General features: G+C 50.5%; 2 protein-coding genes across 3 annotated transcripts; both read left to right on the forward strand.

The window, feature by feature from the left end:
• Positions 1 to 580: 580 nt before the first annotated feature.
• Positions 581 to 4,301, forward strand: SPN (sialophorin). The gene is made up of 2 exons (XM_086374974.1): positions 581 to 663; positions 1,036 to 4,301. The coding sequence occupies exon 2, from the start codon at positions 1,070 to 1,072 to the stop codon at positions 2,546 to 2,548; it is 1,479 nt and encodes a 492-aa protein (XP_086231100.1). The 5' UTR covers positions 581 to 663; positions 1,036 to 1,069; the 3' UTR covers positions 2,549 to 4,301.
• A 3,586-nt stretch (positions 4,302 to 7,887) lies between these two features.
• Positions 7,888 to 22,552, forward strand: QPRT (quinolinate phosphoribosyltransferase). 2 transcript variants are annotated; one of them, XM_086374976.1, is made up of 4 exons: positions 7,888 to 7,943; positions 20,595 to 21,130; positions 21,861 to 21,992; positions 22,066 to 22,552. In XM_086374976.1, the coding sequence occupies exons 1-4, from the start codon at positions 7,931 to 7,933 to the stop codon at positions 22,282 to 22,284; spliced, it is 900 nt and encodes a 299-aa protein (XP_086231102.1). In that variant the 5' UTR covers positions 7,888 to 7,930; the 3' UTR covers positions 22,285 to 22,552. The 2 variants fall into 2 exon arrangements, with proteins under 2 accessions (XP_086231102.1, XP_086231101.1); XM_086374975.1 differs by having other exon boundaries at positions 21,861 to 22,552.
• The last annotated feature ends 3,591 nt before the right edge of the window (positions 22,553 to 26,143 follow it).

Below are 26,143 nucleotides of genomic sequence, written 5' to 3' on the forward strand. Positions count from 1 at the left end.
ATAACCACTTTGATTTAGTCGGGTAGTCCATCCCTGGGGCTGTTGCAGTGACCACTTCCCACTTCTTGAGAAGTCCAGAGCCTACCAGGAATTTCACGCAGCCTGCAAAGCCTCTCACTGCCCTTAGCCAGAGTCAAGGGTTTCCTCTCGCCCTGGTATTTCCTGGGAGCTCCTGGGGCAGCAGTGCTAGCCTTGGGGGCGCACCTAACAGCTTGGGGACCACAAAGGCAAAGGAAACCGCCTTCCCCTCCCATCTCCTCCTCCACACCCCTTGGTTTTCAAGCACCCATCTCCACCATAGGGTGGTGCCATAGCGTCATCTGCTCTGACCCCTATACCTGTTCCAGAGTCACCAGCTTGCCATCCCATTTTCTAGTGAAGATCCAGGAATCCCCATTCCAGAACCCGCCCACCATCCCCACCTGCTACAGCTGAGACCCCAGAGCCCCTGTCATCACCTGGGACCCTGAAAAAGTGAGTGATGCCTCTCTCATCACACTGCAATGTAGGAGCGGGGAGGGTGGGGCAGGATGCTGGGTGAGGTGGGTGGAGCCAGGGGGCCACTTCCTTTCCCCTTGGGGCCCCTGACAGCCAGTCTTGCCCCAGCTTCAGGAGGAGTTGGAGCAGCCTGGTCGCAGCCCTGTGCCCTTTTCAAGTGAGCTGGTAAGTGGTGGGACGTGGTGGGGCAGGGGCCTCAGTGGACCTGGGAATGTGCCTCTGGTTTGAGAAGACCTTGCTGGATAATGGGAAAAAAGGATGAGGAGCCATTGGAGCTGCATGGGGTCAGGGCAGGGCAGGATGGGGTGGCAATGGCTAGAGCACACTGAGAGGTCCTGAGGGATAGAGTTGATGGGGGTGCTGCCAGTATCTTGTTATTTCTGACACTAGTGAAAGCAAGGGTGGAAAAAGCCGTTGAACCGCAGAGTTCGGCCCGGCAGTTGGCAGGGAAGTGGGCAGGAGGGGAGGGCCTGGCTCGGTCCTCCCCCTGCCCCCAGATCCTTATGTGTTCTACTTCTCCAACTTCCCCACCCGCAGGTCCCAACTCCTGCTCACGCCCGTTGCTTTGGAAATGATCCTGCTTCTCCTCCTCTTCGGGAGCATGGGGGCAGAAAACCTGACTGAAGTGTCTTCAAGAAGCTCTCCTTTGTGGACATCTAAAACCACAATAGCCTCTCTTTCTTCGGTCTCTGAGACCCTAACTTTCAACTCAGTGACAACCAGTCTTACAACAAACGAGGTCTCTAAGATGAGTGATAACCCTGAGCACCAGACCTTACCGCCTTCCTCGATTCCCTATATAGCCGATGTGGTGTCCTCTCCTGAAACTTCCCCCACTGCCAGCAGGGGCAGTCCTGTATCTGAGTCAACAATCTCCAAGGAAGATTCAATCAAGAAATCAATAAAGCTCATGGAAATCCCTGATGCCACCAGCACACCTGGTGTCTCAGTAATGAAACCTACAGGATTCCCTACTATGACTAGTGAAACCATGGCAACTAACCCTCTGGAGACCTCCAGTGCGACCAGCAAAGTCCTATTAACTATGGCAACTAGCTCTCTGGAGATCTCTGGTGGGACCAGTAGACCTCCTGTCTCCATGGCAACGAGCTCTTTGGACACCTCCAGTGGGACCAGCGAAGTCCTGTTAACTATGGCAACTAGCTCTCTGGATATCTCTGGTGGGACCAGTAGACCTCCTGTCTCCATGGCAACGAGCTCTCTGGACACCTCCAGTGGGACCAGCGAAGTCCTGTTAACTATGGCAACTAGCTCTCTGGATATCTCTGGTGGGACCAGTAGACCTCCTGTCACCATGGCAACAAGCTCTCTGGAGACCTCCAGTGGGACCAGGGAACCCCTTGTCACCACGGCACCTAGCTCTGTGAAGACCATCAGTATGACCAGTGGATCCCCTGTCATCATGAAAACTAGCTCTCCTAAGACCTCCAAGGGAAGTGGACTCCTGGTCACCATGCCAGCTACCTCTCTCAAGACTCCCATGGGGACCACTGGCTCCACTGGCCATGAAGTAACAACATTCAGCCCCAATACCTCCACAAACGTAAGCAGGAGGGACAAACTAATTCCACCTCAGGGGACAAAAGGCACCTTGCTGGTGGCTGTGCTTGTGGCCCTGCTGGTGGTCGTTGTCCTCGTGGCCTTAATCCTGTTGTGGCTCCGGCGACAGAAGCGGAAGACAGGAGTCCTGACACTGGGCGGCGGTGGGAAACGCAATGGGGTGGTAGATGCCTGGGCTGGGGTCGCCCGGGTGCCTGATGAGGAGGCCATGACAGCCACAGAGGGAGCGTCTCGGGGGAACAACGACTCTGATGGCCCCCACAGGGAGGGGTCTGGCCAGCGACCCACACTCACCACTTTCTTTGGTAGACGGAAGTCTCGCCAGGGCTCCATGGCGCTGGAGGAGCTAAAGGCAGGGCCAGCCTCCAGCTTAAAGGGGGAAGAGGAGCCGCTGGTGTGCAACGAGGATGAAGGTGCAGAGGCCCCTACTTCTAATGGGCCAGAAGCGAGAGAGGTGAAGACCCCTTAAGGCTCGAGAATCTCAAGACTGGAGTTCAGAACCATTCCCGCTTTTATCACCTTCCCTCCCATTATCACCACGAGGTTGATATCCAACCTCCTCATCCGTCACCCAGCATTTGCACCCAGCACTCTTTGGATTTTAACACAGCATCTTCAGCCTTAATCTTCATTCAGCTTCTTAACCCTGGCTCTTCTAGCCAGCATCCACCCCCAGCACCTAGACCAGGGCCTACACCCACTGAACACTTGCAGATGGAACGAATGAAACTTCCTCATCAACACCTACTCCTCCCCATCACATTTTCTCCACATTTTGGTCCTTGAAACTAGCCGCCGAGTCTCTGGAAACGCCAGACTTCCTGGATTGGTGATTTCTCAGTGGGTTCCCCACAGATATCAGAGTCTGGGAAGAAGGAATTGGCAACCCAGCAAGCTCCCACTTCAGGATTACTCTGGAAAGTATATTTGGCCCCATGGATTAGAACATTTGTACCGGATTAGCCCATGAACTGCCTGTAACTCTGGGTGCCAGTGGTCTGTGCCAGGCCAGCCTCGGGGTGCTTTCAGTGTATCTATGACAGCGCCAGGCCCCTAGACTGGCCCATGGTCCCAGCTGCCACACTCCCCCCACCTCTGGACAGAGGCGGCCAGAGGCTTCGGTTGTTTCTCCTCCCAAGAGCAGAGGTGAGAAGTTTCTGGGCAGATGTAGTTCTTAGAAGTCTTGGTGTCTGCATGGGTCCACTCATGCGTGCGGTTTGTGTGCAGGAGGCGAGGACTTGGTGATGTTTGTGACGGACAGTGGGAAGTAGTACAGACAGTGTGAGGGAGGGGGCAGGAAGGGCTGCAGAGGCTGGGGAGATGCCACCCTGAGGAGGTGCTGAGAACATAGGCACCCTTGTCTTTGCTCAGATGGGTGGAGGTGGAAGATTTAATTCTGTCTGTGGCCTGGCTTGCGAGAAAGACTGCATGTGTGACTGAGCGTCGTTCTTCAACTCAGCCTCAAAGTACCCCGTAACCCCTACCCCTATCCCCTCTTCCCTTCCCCCACCCCTCCAGTCACACCCTCCCCCACTTCCCACCCCCGACTCTTTCATCCATCATCCCCTGCCCTCCCCCCACCACCCCGCCAATGCACACACTGAGTCCCAGGACTCGCTGATGCTGTTACCCGTTTAATTGTTTGTGAGAGAGGGAGCTGTGACAGGTCCCAGAATCAGGAGCATCCCTGTGGCTCTGGGATGGAGAAAAGGGGGCAAGACCCAGCTGCACTATCTCTGAGACCAGCCCACGCCAGTACCCTGGGCACCATGTGGACCCAGAGGCCGTTGGTATTTCCCCAGAACAAAGAGGATTTGCAAAGAGGAAGTTGTTGAATTAAGAGGAGCAGTGACCAAGAGCAGACGTACTGACCTACGAAAGGAGAGGCCAAGAGACACCATGGTGGTGTAACTGCCAGGTGGTTTGGATCAGAGGGGATGTGGGAGACAGGGAAAGGGCTGGGTCAGTCAGTTCATGGGAGGGTGGGGGAGAGATGGGGAGAGAAGTGGCAGAAAGTGGCCAGAGACCCACCTAGAATTGTGCCACCCACACGTGGGCAAGTGGGGGTGGAAATCTAGTCTTCCCCACACTTGTCTGGGTGCCTTTTTTTTTTTTTTTGGCCATGCCGTGCAAGCAGGAGGGATCTTAGTTCCCCAACCAAGTATGGAACCCACACCCTTTGTCAAATAAATAAATAAAAAATAAAATATTTAAAATACTAATTTTGTCCTGATGGTAAAATAATATTTTTCCTCTTTTGCAAAATTGCCAGCACTCTCTAGTATCTTAAATAACAGAATTCTCTCACACACCCAACCATATATGGTGTCTTATTCTTTATCTTATATTTTAAAACGCATGTTCCTATTTTATTTTCAAAAGCGCACATTATAATCAGTTACAAATACAGCTTTGTCATCCAGTGCAAATTCCAGGTGGACGAGGATTTTGGTCTTGAAAAATCTATTCATGTAATTCACTTCTCCAGACAGGAAAAGGGTCTCAAAACATGGTTCGAAGGATATTTCATTTCTAAAAGTGGATATTTACACTTCATTTTCCTCTGCATCCATAAGTCTGCTCCTGTTCTGGGAAGGTTTGGGGCCCAGCCATTAGCCATCAGAAAACTCAGGCTATTCTGGAGATCGTCTGTGTATCCCCAGCAACAAGCTGCCAGTGGGTGTCTTCAGGACAGCTAGCCAGGCCATGGCCAGACCTGGGGTGCTTATCAAACCTGCCTGCCCAGCTCATGTCTTCAGGACAGCTAGCCAGACCATGGCCCAGATCCCCAATGCTCCCAGCCATGGAGAGGGCCACATACTCACTCCTGCATTTGCGCATGCTCTGCCTGAAGCCCGCCCACACCCCGTCTTGCCCACCCCACACGCATCTTGACTTCCCTCCAACCTCCTCTTAACCATCAAGATGTTGCTCAAATGTCACCGCCTTTGCGAAGCCGCCCTAGCTGCCTCCATGCCCAGCAAAGGGTTGCTCCTCCACTCCAACAGTGCCTCAAGTGACAGTAGGAACAACTGGGCTGTCATCATGCGAAGGTGTCCCCTGTTCCTGTCGTCTTTATGACTCCAGATTCTGGAGCCTGGCATGCTTACCTAATATGTGTTTACTGAATGGAGGAGCAAATGAATGAAAGAATGAGCAAACAATGTTTTTCATGTAAGCCATGGCAGGATCAGATGTCTTTTGACTTTGTTTTTTGCAGGTACAAAGTTAATTATTAGAGACATAGCACAACAATAAGTGGGAGAGCACGTGGAGAGACAGTTTGTTTAGTTAACACAGAAGCAAGGCAGAGATGCACACCCAGAGAGAAAGGGTGGGGGCGTCCCCGCTGTGAGGAGGAGCCAGATCGGTTTTTTGACTGAAACTGGCATCCAGGAGCACGGCCTGAAGGCAGTGCGACCGGAGATGGGAGTATCAGCCTAGTTCAAGTTAGATAGGGTGGGAGTTTGGTCTAAGGCAAAAGAAGAGGTCAGGCTTGAAATATATTTATCCAGAGAATAAGATTTGTAGAACTAATTGACTATTGAGATGATAGTCAGGAGGAAGAATGAGGTTAAACTCCAAGGTTTCTGTCTTGGGAGACAAAGATGCTGACATAATTATGTGAAAATGCAGAGAGATGAGCAGTTTGGGGAGAAAACATGAGTATTTATGTACTTATGTATTTATGTACTTATGTATTTATTTATATTTTGGCTGCTCTGCACAGCTTGCAGGACATCAATTCCCCAACCAGGGGAATTGAACCCCAGGCCACCGCAGTGAAAATGCTGAATCCTAACCACTAGTGACCAGGGAACTCTCCATGAGTTTGTTTTTAGAACTGTCAGGAGGGATATTAGAAGTAGAGACCTGAAATTTTGGAGGGATCAGAGCTGGAGAATAAAGAGTCATCTGAGTTTGCATAGCAATTTAAATAATGGCACTGATGGATAAATGCATAAACTATCATTCATTGTGTAGAATGAGAAAAGGAGAGAGCTGTGGAGAGAATATTCTTGTGTTAGGGCAAGCTAATTGCTATTAATAAGCAACTGCCAAATCTCAGGGGTAGAACTCAAAAGAAGCTTTTTCTTGCTTATGCAACAATTTAGTGTTGGTATTTGGAGGGCAACCTTCCACGAGGTCACTCAGGGACCCAGGCTCCTTCTATCTTATGGCTCTGCCATTCCTAGGGAGGATAATGGGAAGACTGGAAGGGGCCTGTATCATTTTTGCTCACATTCCACCAGACAGAATTCAGTCACATGGTGGTCTCTTTTCCCGGGGGGCTGGGAAATGTAGTTTAGCTGTGTACTCAGGAGGGAAGGGGCTTCCCAGGTGGTGGGAGTGGTAAAGAATCTGCCTGCCAATGCAGGAAGAGACACGAGTTCAATCCCTGGGTCAGGAAGAGTCCCCTAGAAGAGGGCACGGCAACCCACTGCAGTATTCTTGCCTGGAGAATCCCATGGACAGAGGAGCCTGGCGGGCTACAGTCCATAGGGTCGCAAAGTTGGACACGACTGAAGCGACTTAGCATGTATGCTCGCCAGGAGGGAAAGAGGAACAGTCCTCACCACACTGAGGGGACACCACAATTTGAGGAAGAAGGATCTGCAGGAGACAGAAGAGAGCCTTGAGGAGAGAAACCAAGAGAAAATGACGTCTAGGGGGAAAAAAGGGAGAAATGGTTCGAAGAAGGGCTGTCAGGAGCTAGCCTGGACTAGAGAGAGGCAAGCAAGGACGGAAGTGCAACAACGGAGCTCGAGCTTGAGCTCTTTCCGTTTTGTGCCGCAGGACCCTTGCTTGCCTCATGTGAGTCCAGGTCCTGCTGGGGTCGAGTGCTGCAGAGGCAGAAATCAGAGAAGTCTGGGAAGAGGCCAGGGTCTAGCAATCAGTCAATGGTCCCAGCGACCTTAGCAGGTGGTTCTGATGAAGAAATGGAATCTCCAGCACTTCTGGAACAGGAACCTGCCTGAAGTCCCAGTACCATAATTGGCAGTTTCCTGGTTTTATTGTTCAGAAGCCCGGCTCTAATCTGTTCGGGGGCCTGAAAGTACTTTGGGAAGAAGGAAGGGAAGGGAAGTGGCTATATGCTGAGTTTCTACTCTGTGTCACCCATGAAGTTTTTCACTTGAGTCTCAGCTGAAACCATGAGGATGGTATCACCCCATTTTACAGCTAAGGAAATGGAGGAACAGAAAAAGGTCAAGAGGCATCTGAGATCAAAAAGGGTGGACGTAGGATCTCCCCAGTGCACCATCAGAAAGCCTCTCCAGGGGCTTCCCGGGTGGCTCAATGGTATTAATAAAGAACCCACCTGCCAATGCAGGAGACACGGGTTTGATCCTGGATCTGGGAAGATCCCACACGGGGAGGAGCAACTAAGCCCGTGTACCACAACAACTGAGCCCATGTGCCCTAGAGCCCGAGCTCCGCAACAAGAGAAGCCACTGCAATAAGCCCATGCAGTGAAACTAGAGACTAGACCCCGCTCACCGCAACGAAGACCCAGCACAGCCAAAAACAAATAAATAAAATTATTATTATTATTTATAAAAACGCTGTCCAGCCCTCAGAAGGACCACAGGCCCTGGGGCAGGGCTGGGGAGGCTGGTGACTGGCAAGAATAGGAACCCTCTGCTCAAAGAGGAGAGGACTTCTGAGCTATTGTGTCTGAGTGTCCTGGAGGCAGGAGGGAGCCCCAGACTGGGGCAGGGCTCTGGTCGGGTGACGGGGCTGGTCAGACTGGCCCCACCCACCTCCCTCTGGCAGCCCCACCCCCAGCTTCCGGCCTCTCCAAACATTGGATCCAGCAGTGGACACACCAGTCGGCCAGCTCCAAGCTCTCATGGACCCTGAAGGTAAAGAAGCCTCCCAGACCTCTCTCCTCTGTGTCCCTGCACCACCCTCTGCCCCTCTTCTGCCCATCCCCGCATCCCATCTCGCCTCCGTCCTCAGCCTTCCTCCTCCAAGATGAGTCTCCACTGGTCCCCAGCTACTCTCTTACCTACCCCTGTCTCCCTCCAGCCTCTCCGACCCCAAGCACTCTTTTCTGCCCTCCAAAGGCCTCTTCTCACTCTAGTTTCTCTCTCCACCACGGGTCCCAAGTTGAGCTCTGGGGAAGAAAGGGGCTTGAGCTCTGGGAAATTCAGGGATGGCCTGGAAGTGGCCACATCTTTGGGGGTGCTGAAGGTGCAGGGTAGTGGGAGGCTGGAGCAGCTCCGGACTTTGCCTCTCACTAACAACTCTGGAGGAGTGAGGCAAAGTCCTATCCCATGCACCGTGAGGGTGGGGGAGGGGGCCTGAGTCCTGTGAGTCCTGGGATTCGAACGCATGTGAGGAGTGATGTCCAGAGGAGGCTGGATGCAGGATGGTACAGGCTAGGCTTTGGAGTCAAAAAGCCTCCTGTTCGAATCCAAGCTCCACTAGGAATAGGCTGTGTGACCTTGAGCCAGTCACTTGAGGTCTCAGGGCCCCATTTCCTTGTATCTGCAAAATGATAATACTATTAATAGTTTCCTGCTCCTGAGGTTGGGGATGGGGGCAGGGAGTGACAGGAACATGGAGGGCTCCCTGCAGCTTCACAGTCCTCTCCCCAGCCTTCTCCTTCCCCAGCTCTGGCCTCCCTCCCCTGGGCCCTCTTGCTTGGCCGTGGAAGCAGCTCCTGGGGGGTCAAGACCAGTTCTCAGTTTAGAAATTATCTCAGAGGACTTCCCTGATGGTACAGTGGATAGGAATCCACCTGCCAATGCAGGGAACACGGCGTCGATCCCTGATCTGGGAAGACCCCACACGCCGAGGGCTCCTAAACTCTGTGTGCCTGTAGCTATGAGCCTGCGTGCTGCAGCTACTGAAGCCCGTGGGCCTAGAGCCTGTGCTCCCGACAAGAGAAGCCGCCGCAGTGAGAAGCCTGTGCGCTGCAACCAAGAGTAGACCCCGCTCACTGCAACTATAGAAAGCTGGTGTGCAGCAACAAAGACCCAGTGCAACCAAAATTAAGCAAATAAACAAATTTTTTTTTTTTTTTAAAGAAATGATCTCAGAGTGAGAGCTGGGGTTCAGGTCCCATCCCTGCCACCAGCTAGTTGTGTGACCTTGAACAAGATGCTTAGCCTCGCTGTGCCTCGATTTCCTCATTGGGTCAAGAGTAAACAGTGCCTACCCTCAGGTTGTGGCGAGGATTACATGAGATAATACACGTCAGGCGCCTGGTACTGAGATCACTCAGTGCAGTTACACTGGTGATGATGTTGGTCCTCACAATCGTCTCTCCAGCTCCGAGACCACCCCAGGTTCCAGTTCCATTCTGGGGATATGTGCTTGGATTGTCAACTCAAACTCCTCTGGTGCCACCAGCTCCATTTCTGTTCATGTCTCACCAGCTTCCCACTCAGACCGGAAACCTCAGGGTCACCTTTGACAGCTCCCTCTCCCTTGAACCCCAATATCCAGACAGTTGCTGTGTCCTATGGATTTACCTCCACGTCTTTCCGGTCCTGCCTCCTTCTGGGGGAGCCTTCCTCTGAGTGGCGGCCTTCACACATGTGATGACACTGATGTTTAACCAAGCCAGAAGGGTTGGTGCTGGGATCACTGACCGGAAGTTAAGCCAGGAGGGAGTAGTCAGATCAGTGGGGTGAGGCAAAGGCTGGGGACGCAGAGGAGAGGAGGGGCGAGGACAGAGTTGGGCCAAAAGCAGATGGCAGGCTGGGACTTCCCTGGTCGTCCAGGGGCCAAGACTGTGCTCCCAATGCAGGGGACCTTGGTTCAGTCCCTGGTCAGGGAACAAGATCCTGCATACTGCAACTAAAGATCCCACACCCTGCAGTGACCAAGACCCGGCACAGCCAAATTTTAAAAGAAGAAGAAGCAGATGGCAGGCTGGTGGCCCAAGTGTGAGCAGGGGGAGATTCCCAGGTCTGGGGGTGTGGAGTGCAGGAGGCAGTCCCTGTAAACAGATGCTCTCCCTTTACCCTTTATCTTGGTTCACTGCTTCCTTGCCTAAGCTGTTGCAATAGTCTTGCAACTTATATCTTTCAGGGTTTCCCAGGTGGCTCAGACAGTAAAGAATCTGCCTGCAATGTGGGAGACCTGGGTTCAATCCCTGGGTTGGGAAGATCTCTGGAGGAGGGCGTGACAACCCTCTCCAGTATTCTTGCCTGGAGAATTCAATGGACAGAGGAATCTGGCGGGTTACAGTCCACGCGGTTGCAAAGAGTCAGACACAACTGAGAGACTAAGCACATTACATCTTTCAAGAACCCTAGGCGTGAGACTTCCCAGGTGGTCCAGTGGCTAAGACTCTAGGCTCCCAATGTAGGGGGCCTAGGTTTGATCCCTGGTCAGGGAACTAGATCCCACACGCCACAGCTAAATATCCCACATGCCAAAACTAAAAAGATCTCACTTGTCACAGTGAAGATCAAAGATCCCAGCAGGGGTGGGGTGGGGTGGGGTGGAGGCGGGGCTGCAACTAAGACCTGGCACAGCATTTATTTAAATAAATAAAAAATTTTTTTAAATCTTAAAGGAAAAAAAAAAAGAATCCTAGGTACAACTTGCACACGGAAACTTAAAAGTGCATTTTTCATCACGTGACTTCAGATCAAAAGTTTGATGGATCTGCCATTGCCTGTTAAGTGAGACCCTAACTGCTTCCTGTTATTCAGGGCCTGCTCAGTCTGGCCTCTTCCTCCCACTCAGCTCTCTCTCACCCTGTGCACCTTTGGCTCCATAAGCCTCAGGCCTTCCTCTGCCCATCTAGCCCCAGCCTATTCTCAGAGCCAGCCTTCTCCTTAACAACAGGTCTCCTCTCCTTGTCTGAAGGCCTGTAGATCGTTTTACCACTTGTGTGTTGGGCAACCCCCTCTGGCTCTGGTCATTTCGCCTCTCTAGGGAGAGAAGGGGAAAAGAAAACTTCTGGAAGCCGAGGTGCTAACCAGCCTCTGTCTCCATCTGGTGTTTGCCAAATGGATCAACAAATAAATAGATGGGAGAACAAAGCTGCCAGAGTCAGACACCTGGGTTCAACGACACCAGCTGGGTGGGCCTTGGCTCAGGCCCTTAACGTGAGCCGCCCATTCCCTCCTCATTGTAACCCTGTACTTTTTTCATGAAACTGACTCTCAGAGAGGTTAGCAAATTGCCTAAGGTCACCCAGCCTGTAGGTGATGGAGCCGGGATTCAAATCAGGCATTTCCGACCAAGCCCGCCCCTGCCCCCCACGCAGGCTATTCTTACTGCCCCAGGGATAGAACGCTGGATCCCTGGATTGGCTTATAGAATTCTGTGGATAGTGATATGATAAATATATAATAATTTAAAAATAATTTAGCGAATTATGTGATAAGGTGGGATAAGCGAGGGGACTCTGGGTCAGCCTGCCTAGACTTATCCTGCCTTCACACACTTCGGAGCTGTGTGAACTTTGGGCAAATTACTTTCTTATTCAGTGCCTCAGTTTCCTTATCTGTAAAAGGGGGATAATAATAGTACCTACCTTATGAGTGTTGTTGGGAGGATTAAATGTATTAATATGTAGAAAATGCTTGGGACAGGGCTAGGGAAGGACCATACGTGTTAGCTGTTATTCTTATTATACACGATGTCACTTCAGATTCTATTATAGACAAGTGGTAGCAGGCATCAGAGTTTTAAGAAAAACCTATAAATGCAAAATCTTTAAAACTAACACCTATTTAAAATTTTTTTCCAGTCAGTTGGGGAAAACCATCATCACTTGCTTTTAGCTGGAACATTTTTTCAGCCTCATATAAGTCACTGTTGTTCCAAGTACAAGCCACATGGTTACACATGGTTACACCCGGTCACAATCAAATTAAGAACAAAAACTTGTGGTATTTGTCTTACGTGCATTTGTAGAACCTGCCTTTGTGCCGGTTCATCAAAAGCATGATCAAGTACTTATTACATGAGAGGAAGAAAGATGCAGGGATGGGAGCTCTGATTCTAGCCCATTCCCTCTTGGTACCAAGCCACTGGCCAGTTAGGGCAACATAGAAAAATCAGTTAATAGGGATTCTCTGGTGGTCCAGAGGTTAAGAATCCACCTTGGAATGCATGGAATGCTGGTTTGATCCCTGGTCGGGGAAACTAAGATTCCACATCCGTTGGAGCAGCTAAGCCCGTTCGCCAGAACTACTGAGCCAAGCATTCCAGAGCCTGTGCACCCATAGAGAGGTTTGTGTCCTAGAACAGAAGGTGGCAAGTGCTGCCATAATTAAGACCCAGCGCAATTAAGACCTGATGCAGCCAAATAAAAGAGTGAGGAAAGTTTAAAAAAAAAATCAGTCAACAATCCAGAATCCAGATGAGAACAGCAAAAGTGCCAGTGGTGGGAGGAGGGAGGAGGAATCTTCAAATATTCTGCCAGAGTCTTCAGTTTATCTGCATCTTTTTACATTATTTGTAAAGAGAGAAATGCAGGAAATTTCCCCAGATGCTTTGTGTGTGTGCATGCTCAGTTCAGTCGTGCCCGACTCTTAGCAACCCCATGGACTGGAGCCTACCATGCTCCTCCATCCATGAGATTTCCCAGGCAAGAATACTCAAGTGGGTTGCCATTTCCTCCTCCAGGAGATCTTTCTGACTTAGGGATCGAACCCCCATCTCTTGCGTCCAGCAAGAGGCAGGCGGATTCTTTACATCTAGTGCCACCTGGGAAGCCCCACCCCCTACCCCCCATCCCCGCCCAGATGCTTCAGATTCCCTCAAAAACAGAGATGCCAGTTTTTTTGAATCCTCTCCCCCTGCAATGGAAGCACAGAGTCTTAACACTGTACTATCGGGGGAGTCCCAGAGATGCCAATATTAAAAAAAAAATTCTTGAATAACCAATGAAGAAAGTATTGCCTTGAGAGATCAAGGTGATACCTCACATGGTCACACTATAATCTCTGAAGTCCAGGTGTCTTGAGAGACTATTTACATAGAACAACATCGAGGATAAAAAGGGGACAGACAGGGCTTACAGCTGTTTCCTCAGTGCTGCAACTTCTGCTCAGGCAGCTGCAAAAACAGCCTACTTCTCTTGTGCAGTTCCTTTCAGCTTCAGCAGCTAATTAGGAGAGCCTTATTTTCAAAGCTCCCCACAGGAATTTCTGTTGTTCGAAATGCACAAGAGAGTTGGGGCTTAGCGAAATCCAGATGTATTTATTTGTTTTTCAGGAACATTCTGCATTTACAATGGCTGATCTTGCCTAAGAGATCCAGACAGGAAGCCCTGCTGGAGGAGGCAGTGTGGTTCTAAAGCTAAAACTACCTTCTTTGGACAGGGAAGACCAGGGTCCACGCTGGTCATTTTCTTTTCTTTTCTTCTAAATTTTTTGTTTTGTTTTGCTGGAAGGCATGGCCTACGGGATCTTAGTTCCCCAACCAGGGACTGAAACCAGGCCCTTTGCAGTGAAAGCACAGAGTCCTAACCAGTGGGCCACCAGGGAAGTCCCATTTTCTAGCTCTGTTCTTTAGGTAATTTCCCTTTGCATTTCTGAACCTAGATTCTCTGTCTTAGTGACCTCTATCATGAAGAAGGGCAGTAAGTAGAATTTGACTTTGTGTATATATATATATATGTAGGCTTCCCAGGTAGCTCAGCTGGTTAAAGAATCTGCCTGCAATGCAGGAGACCTCAGTTTGATTCCTGGGTCAGGAAGTTCCCCTGGAGAAACGATAGGCTACCCACTCCAGTATTCTTGGGCTTCCCTGGAAGCTCAGTCTATAAAGAATCCACCTGCAATGCGGGAGACCTGGGTTCGATCCCTGGGTTGGGAAGATCCCCCGGAGAAGGGCATAGCAACCCATTCCAGTATTCTTGCCTGGAGAATCCCCACGGACAGAAGAACCTGGCAGGCTACAGTTCATGTGGTTGCAAAGATAGTGACTAAGCACAGCACACCACACACATATATTGCAAGTGCCAGGCATGTGGTACTCACCAAGGTATAATAGTCACACAGGTTCTCGTCCTATGGTTCAGAAGCTCTCAATTCTGAGTTAGAATTAAGCTACCACATTCCAGACCAGTTACATTAGAATCTCTGGGGGTGGGGCCAAAACATTATATACATTTGGCACAGCTCTCTGGATAATTCCATTGTGTAGCCAAGGTTGAGAATCACTGCTCTATTCATCCTCCCAAAAAATTTCCTTGACCTTATCCTAAGCGAAGTTCCTCTCTCTCCTTTCCATTGTTATCTATTTGTTTTACTTTTTCATTATAGAGAAATTTCAAATGTACACAAGGTAGATAGAAAAGTATGATGAATTCTCACATACCCATCATCCAGCTTCAACAACCACCAACTTTTGGCCAATCTAGTCCCATCCATACTCCCCCACCCTTTTGGTGATGCCGCTCCACATGTAGGCTCTTAGTTCCTTGACCAGGGATTGAACCTGTTCCCCTTGCAGGGAAAGGATGGAGTCTTAACCACTGGACTGCCAGGGAAGTCCCCATACCCTTTAATTTCTAACTTCCAAGACTATCTTAAAGGAAACCCAGCTCTCAAATATTTCCATACATAAATATCTCAGTACTTTGTTATTTTTAAATTGTTTTTTAAATATACATTTTTGGATCACAACCATAACCCGATTCAAAAAAATATTTCCTTAATGTTACCAAATACCCAGTCAGTGTTCAGATTTTCAACTGTTTTGTAAATGTTCTAATTTGATTTCAATTTGTTTGTTTGAAGTAGGATCCAAATAAGATCCATTGTGACAGGTTAGTATGTGGCTTGGAGAAGGCAATGGCACCTCACTCCAGTACTCTTGCCTGGAAAATCCCATGGATGGAGGAGCATGGTAGGCTCCAGTCCATTGGGTTGCTAAGAGTCGGGCACGACTGAGCGACTTCACTTTCACTTTTCACTTTCATGCATTGGAGAAGGAAATGGCAACCCACTCCAGTATTCTTGCCTGGAGAATCCCAGGGACAGAGGAGCCTAGTGGGCTGCCCTCTATGGGGTCGCACAGAGTTGGACACAACTGAGGCAACTTAGCAGCAGCAGCAGCAGTATGTGGTTTAGATTCTTTTAATCTTTGGTTTTTCTTGCAATGTATGGGTGGCGCTAGTGGTAAAGAACACTCTGGCCAATGCAGGTTGGATCCTGGGGTTGGGAAAATCCTCTGGGGGAGGGTATGGTAACCCACTCCAGTATTCTTGCCTAGAGAATCCCATAGACACAGGAGCCTGGTGAGCTATAGTCCCACAGGGCTCCAAAGAGACAGACACAACTGAATTGGGCTATCTTTCCTATGGTCTGAATTTGGCTGGCTGTATCCCAGTGGTATGGTTTAAAACATTGTTCTGTCTTCTGGTTTTCTTGTGAATTGGTGGTTGCATTAGAAGTGTGATCTGACTCTGGTTCAGCTATTTTGGCAAGAATATTCCACAGGTTGAGGGGTGTTCTTTCTGGAGTACCCAGTATCTGGTTGACTTTCCTCTTGATGTTGGCTTTTGATCCAATCCCTGGATCCACTGGGTTACTAGGGTTGCAAAATGATTCCTGCCTTTTGGCAGAGTATTGGTTCTTGTTTTTATTTAAGTAGACAACAATTCAAAGCTTTTTGGTAAATTTACCAAGTTATGCCACCATCACCAGACCATTTCCATCACCCCAGTAAGATTCCATGTTGTTTAATTTTCGGCCCCAGACAATCACTCATCTGATGTCTTGTCTCTCTCCATTCACCTTTGCTGGGTGTTTTATATAAACCAAGGTATACAACAGGTGGGTTTGTGTGAGCACAGGTTCTTAACCTTTCTGTGCATCTGAATCCCACAGGGAGCATTTCCAAAACTTGGGTTCATGGGAACCGCCCTGGAAAGATTTTGATTCGATTGATGTGGGATGGACCTGAGCAGCAGAGTCCAGAAAGCTCCCAGGGGATTCCGACGTGCAGCCCAGGGGAGGGCCCTCGTTTCCCAACTTCCGTACCCCACCCCTCACTTCCCGTGACCACGTGGCTTCTGCCTCAGAAACATCTTCCATTTGCCCCAAGCCCGCCCCGGCTCTTCCATCGGTTTCTGCCCAGTTCAGGGCCTCCTCACTTTCTGTCTGGCCAGTTGCCCCAGCCTCCTTTTGCCTCCCAACCCGTCTCCAGTTAATGGCTGAAGTGACCTTTCTAGAACTCAGTCATAATCATACCATTCCCTCCTTTAAAATTCTATGATGGCTCCCAGGATTTGTCCAAAGTTCTCCACTAATTGGTTTAGCCCCTTTTTCACTCTGGCCTCAAGCTCGAGACATTTCTCCCATGAATCCTCCACAGCCCTCCCTCACCTCCTTTATCTTCTTGCTTCTGAGCCTTGAGCACTTGCTCTTTTAGTGCGAAGTGTCTTGCCCTCCCTCCTCCCCACCTCCTCACTGCTGCCTGGCAAACATGACTCATCCTTTAAGTGATGAGCTTAAATGACCTTCATGTCATGTCATGAGCTTCATGACCACTGAAGCTCCCCGCTTCCTCAGGGACATTTAGTCATTTCTTCCTTTTCGCTCTTGGTAAATGCTTCATTCATCCCATAAGCTAACACACCTACTGTGTGCCAGTGTCCCTGCTGTTGTTCAGTCACTCAGTCATGTCTGACTCTGCAACCCCATGGACTACAGCATGCCAGGCTTCCTTGTCCTTCAGCATCTCCCGGAGCTTGCTCAATTTCATGTCCACTGAGTCTGTGATGCCATCCAACAGTCTCATCCTCTGTCGCCCTCTTCTCCCACCTTCAATCTTTCCCAGCATCAGAGTCTTTTCCAGTGAATCAGCTCTTCACATCCTGTGGCCAAAGTATTGAAGCTTCAGCATCAGTGCTTCCAGTGAATATGCAGGGTGGAATTTCCTTTGTGTTCCTGAGGGTGTTAGAAATATAAACTACCTGAATTTTCATAACAAGTCTATGGGGTTATCAGTGTTATTCCCATTACAGTTGGGACACAGAAGGTCCCCTGAAAGGTAGAGCCACCTGCCCAGGATTACTTAGTTAAATGTAATAGAAGCAGTATTGGAACCCATACTGACTGGTCCTGGAGTCTGGGCTCTGATTCCTTCCACTGTGCCACCTCTCTGCTCAGATAAGTATCATTAAACACTTGGTTTCAAACTAAACAATATAAGGGGACTTCCCTGGTGATCCAGTGGTTAAGACTAGGCGCTGCCAATGGGGTGTAAGTTTGATTCCCAGTGGGGGAATTAAGGTCCCACATGCCTTTCGCATGACCAAAGATAAAAATAATGTGAAACTGGACTTACCTGGCGGTCCAGTGGTTAAGAATCTGCCTGCCAATGCAGGAGAAATGACGAGTTTGATCTCTGGTCTGGGAAGATTCCACATTCCTTGGGGGCAATTAAGTCCTCCGGCCAACAACTATTGAAGCCCACCGCCCTGGAGCTCATACTCCACACCAGGGAAGCCACTGCAATGAGAAGCCTCTGAGGCACAACTAGAGAAAAGCCTTTGCAGCAACGAAAACCCAGTGCAGCCAAAAATAAATAAATAATTTTTAAAAATAATATGAAATTGTCAATATACAAGCCGCACACTTGTTTGGGTCAGCGTGCCAGGCACTTGGGCTATAGCAGAAAATTCAGTGGACCTCTTGGCCCCAGGGAGAAAACACCAGCAGAAGATGACATTGATGGATGAACAAGGAGCTGGGTGAGCACGTGACCCGGCTTAGGCGGTCTATGAGAGCCCCCGGCCAAGGAAGTGATGTCTAAGGGAAGATCTGAAGAGGACTGAGAAGTGAAGGGGGAGTCTGGGGCAAGGGTGAAGAAAGGGACTTCAGGAGGCAGTAACAACCTCAGAATAGCATAGGCGAAGGCCTGAAAGCTAAGAGAAAGAGCTGCCCATTCTGCTACCCAGCAGTTAGTACCTGGCACGGAGCAAGTACTCAGCAAGGATTTGTCCAAAGAATAAATGAAAAATGGAAAGAAGTCAAGAGAGCTTGCACGAATACAATGAAAGTGAGGCTTTAAGCAGGAGAGCAATCCACTTAAATTTCCATTTTTACGGTTTGATTTTTAAAGTCAGGTTTAACGAGGTATAACCAGAGTAAAATTCACCCTTTCCTGTGTCAACTTCTGTGAGTCATGACAAATGCATCAGTACTGTAGCCACCATCACAGACAAAATCTAGGCTAGTTCAATCACATCCCCAAACTGGGTGCTGCTCCCTTTGTGGGCAGCCCCTCCCCCACCATCAGGCAACCCCTGTTCTGTTCTCTGTTGCGTCATTTTGCTTTTTCAAGAACATGGTTACATAGATGGACTCAAATAACTTGTCACTTTTTTTTTTTTTTGGCTGTGCTGGGTTTTTGTCACAGCATTCAGGGTCCCCTGCATTGGAAGGCAAATTCTTAACCACTGGGCCACCAGGGAAGTCCCAGCGTGTCGTTTTTTGAATCTGGCTTCTTTACTTAGAATACTGCATTTGAGACGTGTGTGGTGGGTGTATCAGTAGTTCATCTCTTTTTTCATTGCCAAGTCGAATTCCATTGTATACATGCATCACAGTTTGTTTATCTGATACTCACCAGTCCAAAAATTCAAATTCACTTTATAAAGTAAACATCACGGCACCTGGGTCTGAATGGAGTGTGGGCCTTTGCATCCACCTCTGCTCTTTGTTCAGTGGCCTTTTGCCTGGCTGGATCATGAATGGTGGAGGCAGGACTATGTCTTTTTCATTGACTTTGTTCCCAGCACCTGGCCAGGCCACAGCTGGTTCTGAGGAGGGAATGGGAAGCCACTTGGTTCGTTGCAGAGAAGAATGTGGGGAAGGAGGGTCAGGCGCAAGCACGATCTGTGGCTGGGGTGGGGAGGGGCAGGTGCTTAGTTTTGGGAAAGAAATGCTGAAAAAGAAGGGCCTTGGGCTTCCCAGATGGCTGGGTGGTAAAGAATCCACCTGCTAAGGCAGGAGATGGCAACCCACTCCAGTATTCTTGCCTGGAAAATTCCATGGACAGAGGAATCTGGCAGGCTACAGTCCTTGGGGTCACAAAGAGTCAGACACAACTGAGCGACTGAGCAGGCATGCACCTTCTGAGAGTAGAGCAAGCCAGACCGTCTGGCCTTAAACTTCAACTTGGAGCAGGACTTCCTGGTGGTCCAGTGGTTAAGATTCCATGCTCCCATTGCAGGCGTATGGGTTCAATTCCTGTGGGGGTGGGGGTGGGGGCAGACTAAGATCCCTACAACGTGGCGTGGCCAAAAAACAAAATCTTCAACTTGGAGTGAAAGTAGGGGAAACAAAACTAAACTACCCCCTTTAGAGGCTATCGAATTGTCACTTCTGCCCGCTTCAAGCGAAGTCCATCTACGACGCCCTCCACGAGGCTGTAGTTCTTCTCTTGACCAACAGATGGCAGTGTTGCACCGTTCTGTGGTCACCCCACTCATTTCAACAGACATGGGGCCCAGCTTTAAGGACCTCAGAGAGCACTTTGTCCTTAACGCTTAAAGGGCTCGCCCACACTCCTGAAGCTCTGTCTCGAAAAGCAAAGGCTCAAACACAATCTCCCCATGTTCTTTCCTCCTTACACAATTCCATCTCTAGAGACAAGGCACATTTTGGAAGGCAAAGGTGAAGCGCAGATGCCCGTGACCCTGAGGCCCGGCTGGCCTCACCCTGCTGTCAGTTTGCTTTGTGACCTCAGTTGGCTTGCCTTTCCTTTCTGTCCTCAGTCCCCACGTCTCTAAAAAGCTGAACTTCCAGCTTTAAAATCCTTGGTGCTATGGAGAAGACAGGGGTCGGAAAGACATACAGCTCATGTTCTCCTGGGAGCTTCAGCTAATAAATAACCCATCCTTCTATGCAAGGCAGATGGAAAAGCTGCAGAATGACATTTTAGGTGGCTGCATGTCTCTTATAGTTGACAATAGCTGTTGATCCAGCACTGGGTTTACCAGATACAATACAGGGCACTCAGTTGAATCTCAGATAACTGACAGATAATTTTTAAGAGTAAGCATGTTCTAAATATTGCCTAGAATATATTTATACTAAAAAAAACTTTGATGTTTGTCAGAAATTTAAATTTAACTAGGGGATTCCTGGTGGTTCAGTGGTTAAGAATCCGTCTGCCAATGCAGGGGACACAGGTTCGATCCCTGGTCCTGGAAGATCTCACATGAGCCCTAGCACCCTGGAGTCCATGATCTGCAACAAAAGAAACCACCACAGTGGTGCCTGCACACTGTAACTCGAGAGTAGCTCCTTGTTGCATAGAGAAAGATTGCCCACGGCAATGAAGACCCCGTGCAGCCAAAAATAAATACATATATAAATTTAACTAGGTGTCATTCAGTCAATCTGGCAACCTTGTTCAGCTTACAAGGCCTACCCAATGCCTCAGCCCCTCTCCCAGGACCCCCAGATCTTCACCCTGACTGGCTAGTGCCCAATCCAGCCAGCTGTTAAATATTTTGACCATCACCTGACTATCAGAAAGGCAGCCAACATGTAATGCCGTTCTCTCTCTTTCCCTCCCAGGCCTGGCGCATCTGCTGCCTCCTGCCACTCTGGCCGCCCTGGCAGACAGCTGGCTCCGAGAGGACTGCCCAGGCCTCAACTACGTGGCCTTGGTCTCGGGGACAGCCCCCTCGCAGGCGGTGCTGTGGGCCAAGTCCCCAGGGGTGCTGGCAGGGAGGCCCTTCTTTGATGCCATCTTTGCCCAAGTCAACTGCCAGGTCTCCTGGTTTCTCCCTGAGGGATCAAAGCTGGTGCCTGTGGCCAAGGTGGCCGAGGTCCGGGGCCCTGCCCACTGCCTGCTGCTGGGGGAGCGGGTGGCCCTTAACACGCTGGCCCGCTGTAGCGGAGTTGCCAGCATGGCTGCCGCTGCGGTAGAGACCGCCAGGGGGACCGGCTGGGCCGGACATGTGGCAGGCACGAGGAAGACTACACCAGGCTTCCGGCTGGTGGAGAAATACGGGCTCCTAGTGGGCGGGGCTGCCGCCCACCGCTACGACCTTGGCGGGCTGGTGATGGTGAAGGACAACCATGTCATGGCAGCCGGTGGTGTGAAAAAGGTGTCTATCTGTCCAGCTGAGCCCCTACCCTGGCCCTGCTCCAACCCCAGCCCCCCTCCCAGTTCTTCCCCGCTACCAGGGACCCCCAGCCACTCCTTGGTGAAATAGTGATGGCCTGGCGGGGGCGGGGATGTGAGACTCCTTGACCCCTCAGAGGTTCCATCTGTGAAGGGAGGGGTTGGACTTGCTTCTTCTCCAGCCTTCTTCAGCTGGTTGGTATGATCCTCAAGGGCAAAGGACGAACTATTGGGAAGCCAGTGTTGATGACTCTACCACCTTGGGCAGTTCACTCGAATTCCCTGGACCTGTTTCCTTTATGTGAAACTGTGCTTGAAGACCTCTTTGAGTCTTAATATTCTGAGTTGATTGAACTCAGGTCCAAATGCCAAAGTGTGCTGAATCTGGCCTTTTTTGCCTCACAAAAATGGTAATTTCATGTGGTTTCACCTAATGTGTGTGTGCTAATGTGCAAGAAGCCATTTCCATGCCCCGTTTCCTCATGAACCCCAAGTGTTAGCCACTCAGTCATGTTCGACTCTTTGCCACCCCATGGACTGTAGCCCACCAGGCTTCCCTGTCCGTGGGATTCTCAAGGCAAGAATACGGGAGTGGGTTGCCATGAACCCCAAGCTCATTATCTATCTGGAGCCTTTCGCGTGGCAGTCCCAGCTCACTTGCCCTGGGGGGCCAGGTGCCACCCGGTCTCACTGTCACCCCTCCGGCCTGCCAGGCGGTGCGGGCGGCGCGGCGGGCGGCTGACTTCGCCCTGAAGGTGGAGGTTGAGTGCAGCAGCCTGCAGGAGGCTGTGGAGGCGGCCGAGGCAGGAGCGGACCTCGTCTTGCTGGACAACTTCAGGCCTGAGGTGAGGCCGGGGTGGTTTTCTGGGGAGGGGCCGGGTTGGGGGCTCTCACCTCTCCCCCGTTCGTGTCCCGCAGGAGCTGCACCCCACGGCCGCCGCACTGAAGGCCCAGTTCCCCAGTGTGAGTGTGGAGGCCAGCGGGGGCGTCAGGCTGGACAACCTCCCGCAGTTCTGTGGGCCCCACATCGATGTCATCTCTTTGGGGATGCTGACGCAGGCGGCCCCGGCCCTCGATTTCTCCCTCAAGCTGTTTGCTGAAGGGGCCACTCCAGTGCCCCACGCCCGCCGGTCCTAAAGCCGAGGAGGCTACCCAGGCAGCGGAATAAGGTGGTTTCATGGGACCCTCGAGGTTTCTTTAAGTCTGGCGGCCAACAGGACACTTTGGCGTTAGACTGTGCTGAGGCCGGCTCTGCCACGCACTGCCTGGGGGACGGCGAAGGACTGACTTCTCTGCTCACTTTAGTTTCCTAATCTGTAAAATGGGTCTACTCAACCTCATGGACTTCTTGGGGGTCATAATTAGCACAGAGTAAATGCTCAGTAAATGTTAGAAATTGCCATCATTCATCTGTTCTAAGATGCACTTTTTTTCCCTCCACACACGGGAGTTGCCTTTAACTAACAGCGTCTAATGGGCCCTGTCAGACAGACATGGGTTGTCACAGAGCCCTTGTGGTCTGTGCATGAGGCTTGTAGGTACAACATGATTACGATCTATGTGGAAATTAGTCCAAAACAACTCTTCCAACAAGCATAAAATGGAAATTGTAAGCACTAAGAAAGGACTGGTTTGACAGTTTTCTTTTTGACTAAGTGTGTGTGTTTTGGGGCTTCCCAGGTGGTGGAGTCATAAAAAAATCTGCCTGCTGATGCAGGAGATGCAAGAGACATGGGTTTGATCGCTGGGTTGGGAAGATCCCCTGGAGGAGGAAATGGCAACCCACTCCAGTATTCTTACCTGGAAAATCTCGTGGACAGAGGAGCTTGGTGAGCTACAGTTCATGGGGTCACAGAGCCGGACATGACAGAGCACGTGACGCAAAGTGATGTGTGTTTTACAATCAGTGGTGTGTTATATTTGAGGATATGTGGACCCAGTCTGATGTCCAGTGGTTGATGCCCACGTTGTACTGCTGACTAAGTATTTCACATTGCACCTCTGGCTACTATTAGCATCTCTTTGGTTGGAGGTGAGAACCTGTTCATTCCTCACTTTTGGGTTCCCCAACAGACTCCACCACCCATCCTTCTCCAGATGAAACTCCCATGGGTGCTGAAGGCCTTTTAGGATATCATTAGTTGGGAGAGGTACGCAGCTGCTGAGCCTCTGAGAGGACCAGAGCCAAGGTCAGTTAGGGAGTAAGGAAGGGATGGGTGGGGGCCCGGGTTCAGACATCAAACTTCATTCTGTACTAGGTCAGGACTCAGAGGTCTAAGCAGAGGGTCTAAATACAGCCCCCCAAGCACACACGCGCGCAACGCACCCCTGAGGCCTTGCCCATTTGTGTGGCCACTCCTACCCTCACCTCGAACCTCTCTCTGACCCTTCTGGGTGGCTCTGGGAGGAACGAGAGCATGAAGGGCCCCAAGGATGAAGGTGGTCCCCAGGGTGCTTCCTTCTGGAAGGGCTTCAGTCTGCAGTCGCCTCTCCCCTCGCAGAATCTACTCTCTTCTCCACCCTTTGCCAGGAGGAGAGGAAAAACAGGTCTCACCCACAGAGGCTCCCTCTTCAGGGGGAGGCTGGGGGTCCCAGTCTGTCTTGAGGGATCTATTCTACCCCACTGCCCCCTTTTCAACCCTGGAGACCAGCGATAGGAAAGAAGCAGATTAAGAAAACATCAAGCTCACCCCAGATGGGAAAGCTCCAGACAGGCCAATACCTTCATCTTTCAAGCATCAGATGTGTGCTGAGCGCCTGCCATGGCCAGGCTCTGAGCACACGGTGGAGATTCACTAGCAAAGATACCGGGCAGAAGTGGCCACTGCCTTGGCTGATGTCCTGAACTGAAGGGACTATTCTCACAGGACACGGACCAGAGATGCCGCCTGGGCTACACCTATGCTGCGATACACACTTCCACCCTAGGGCCCTCCTGTCCTGCCTCCAGGGAAACAAGGACACTCTCCGCTAGGCAGCCTTCCCTGCTCCAGGGATCTTAGATCTTCGAGGACCAGCTCTTCCGACCTGCAGGGAGATAACAACCCTCATGGAACTGGGTGTCAGGACAGAAATGGGGACCCAAGATGAGCAGGGAACTGAAAGGCAAAAGCCTCGGACTCAAGAGGGAGTCAGAGTCTAGTAGAGGCAGAAGGGAGACATGTACTAGGAGCCTCAAACTCAGATGCCTCTAGGATCCAAGCACATGAGGCAAATGGGGGAGGCTGGAAGAAGACGCAGGGGAGCGAACTGTGGCCAACTGGAGAATGTGGGCGGCACCCACAGCATCCCAATTAAAATAGAAAAAAGCAAGCTGCCAGGCTGAATCTCAAGCTGACCCTTGAACGAAAAAATGAACCAGTTCTCCCAGCCTGATCCTAAATGCAGGCACTGGGAGGGGATTCCCCCACCTGCCTAGAAGAAAAGGGAGCCTGGGAAGGCAAAAGCAATTCATGCTCTCCTTGCAAGGGTGGATTTCCAGGCAGAGGAGATTGTGTAGGCAAAGGGTCAGAAGTGGGAAATGGCTTGGATTGTTTGGTTAAGATTTGAAGCTGGGATCAGGAGAGGCGAGATGACTAGGAGCTGGGCAGCATCCAGACCACAAAATGGTAGGTCAGAGGACTTGGACTCTGTCCCGAGAACAATCAGATTGAAGCTGGAAAATGAGGTAAGCATATTTGCAGGAAGATCTATTTGAGGGGGCCAGAGTGGCTGTAGCCAGGCCAAGGGAAGGCTGATACCGCTACTCATAGGGCTTGAATGTGGGTCATGGCAGGTGGTTAGCAAGAAGGGAGGGCAGGTAGGAGAAACAGCATCTGCAAAGGCTCAGAGGGCAGATGGAGCCTGATGGGTTCAGGGCCAAAGGAAGAACTGGGTGTGGCCGTGAGGGTGAGGAGACAGGGGTGAATGGCCAAAGTCTCACATTTCACCTGGTATCTATCTGGTATCTTCCTTCTTCCCTGACCAGCCTGAAACTAGGCTCAGATGACTTCCACAGGCTGCCCCCCATCCAGCATAAAGCCCAAGCCCATTAAAGCAAACATGCCCATCAAATCAGGTGCAAATCAAGGCAGCATATACTGCATCATCACTGCCAGCTGCAGGGGGAGAGGAGAACGCACATTTATTTAACTGGGGGCCCTTGCTCAGCACGTGTAGGTCTCGTTCTCAGTTCATGCTTATGGTAGTGGGGATGTTAGTATCTCCAATTTGCTCAGGAAACTGAGGCTTTATGAAGTTAAGAATACTGCTCAGGGTCAATAAAGTAGAGGAGCAGATTCAAAAACAAGAATTTGTTGAAAGCCTACTATGTGCCAGGCACTGTCCTAGACGCTGGATATACAACAATGAGCAAACGGTGAAAAAGCCCTGGTCTCATGGAGTTTATACTCTAGTAGGGGGCTCTGTGTGTGGGCGGGGCGGGGTAGGGAAGAGAAACAATGGAGTGGCGAGGGGAGAATAGACAATGAAAAAAACACCTAAGAATACCGCCAAATCCCCTTATGGCCACCAGAGGGCACTGCAGTCACAGCACCGTCACAGCACCGTCCATTCTGCTCTGATTCCATCTTCCTTTCAGATTTCAAAGATACTAGGCTAAGAGACTGTGAATAATGTGCAGCATCTGCCCAAGAAGGAAGGGTGTGGAGGGGTGTGCACCAGGCGTGTCTTCCACCCACTTTTCCAGCTTAATCCCCTCATCAGTTCCCCCTCCAACTGCTTAAGGTATCAGTGACTTCAAGACCCTGCGTACTCCAGAGACCACCAAGACTCATTCAACTCACCAAACTTTCCATACTCTACACCTCCCCCACCCCATTCTGCTAACATTTACTCACCTGCCCAGGCCCCTTCCATCCACCCACCCCTCTTCCATGCATCCATTTCCCTTCCCACCCCTCCACCCAACCCAACTACTGGAACACTAAGTGTACAGGGTCAGGGAAAACAAGAGATCAAACTAGGTTGGCAGAGCCAGTGAACTCACTGGGCATGA

Source organism: Bos grunniens, chromosome 25, assembly GCF_055505025.1.
Source record: "Bos grunniens cultivar Pamir isolate PY7600 chromosome 25, Bosgru_T2T1.0, whole genome shotgun sequence".
NCBI lineage: Eukaryota > Metazoa > Chordata > Mammalia > Artiodactyla > Bovidae > Bos > Bos grunniens.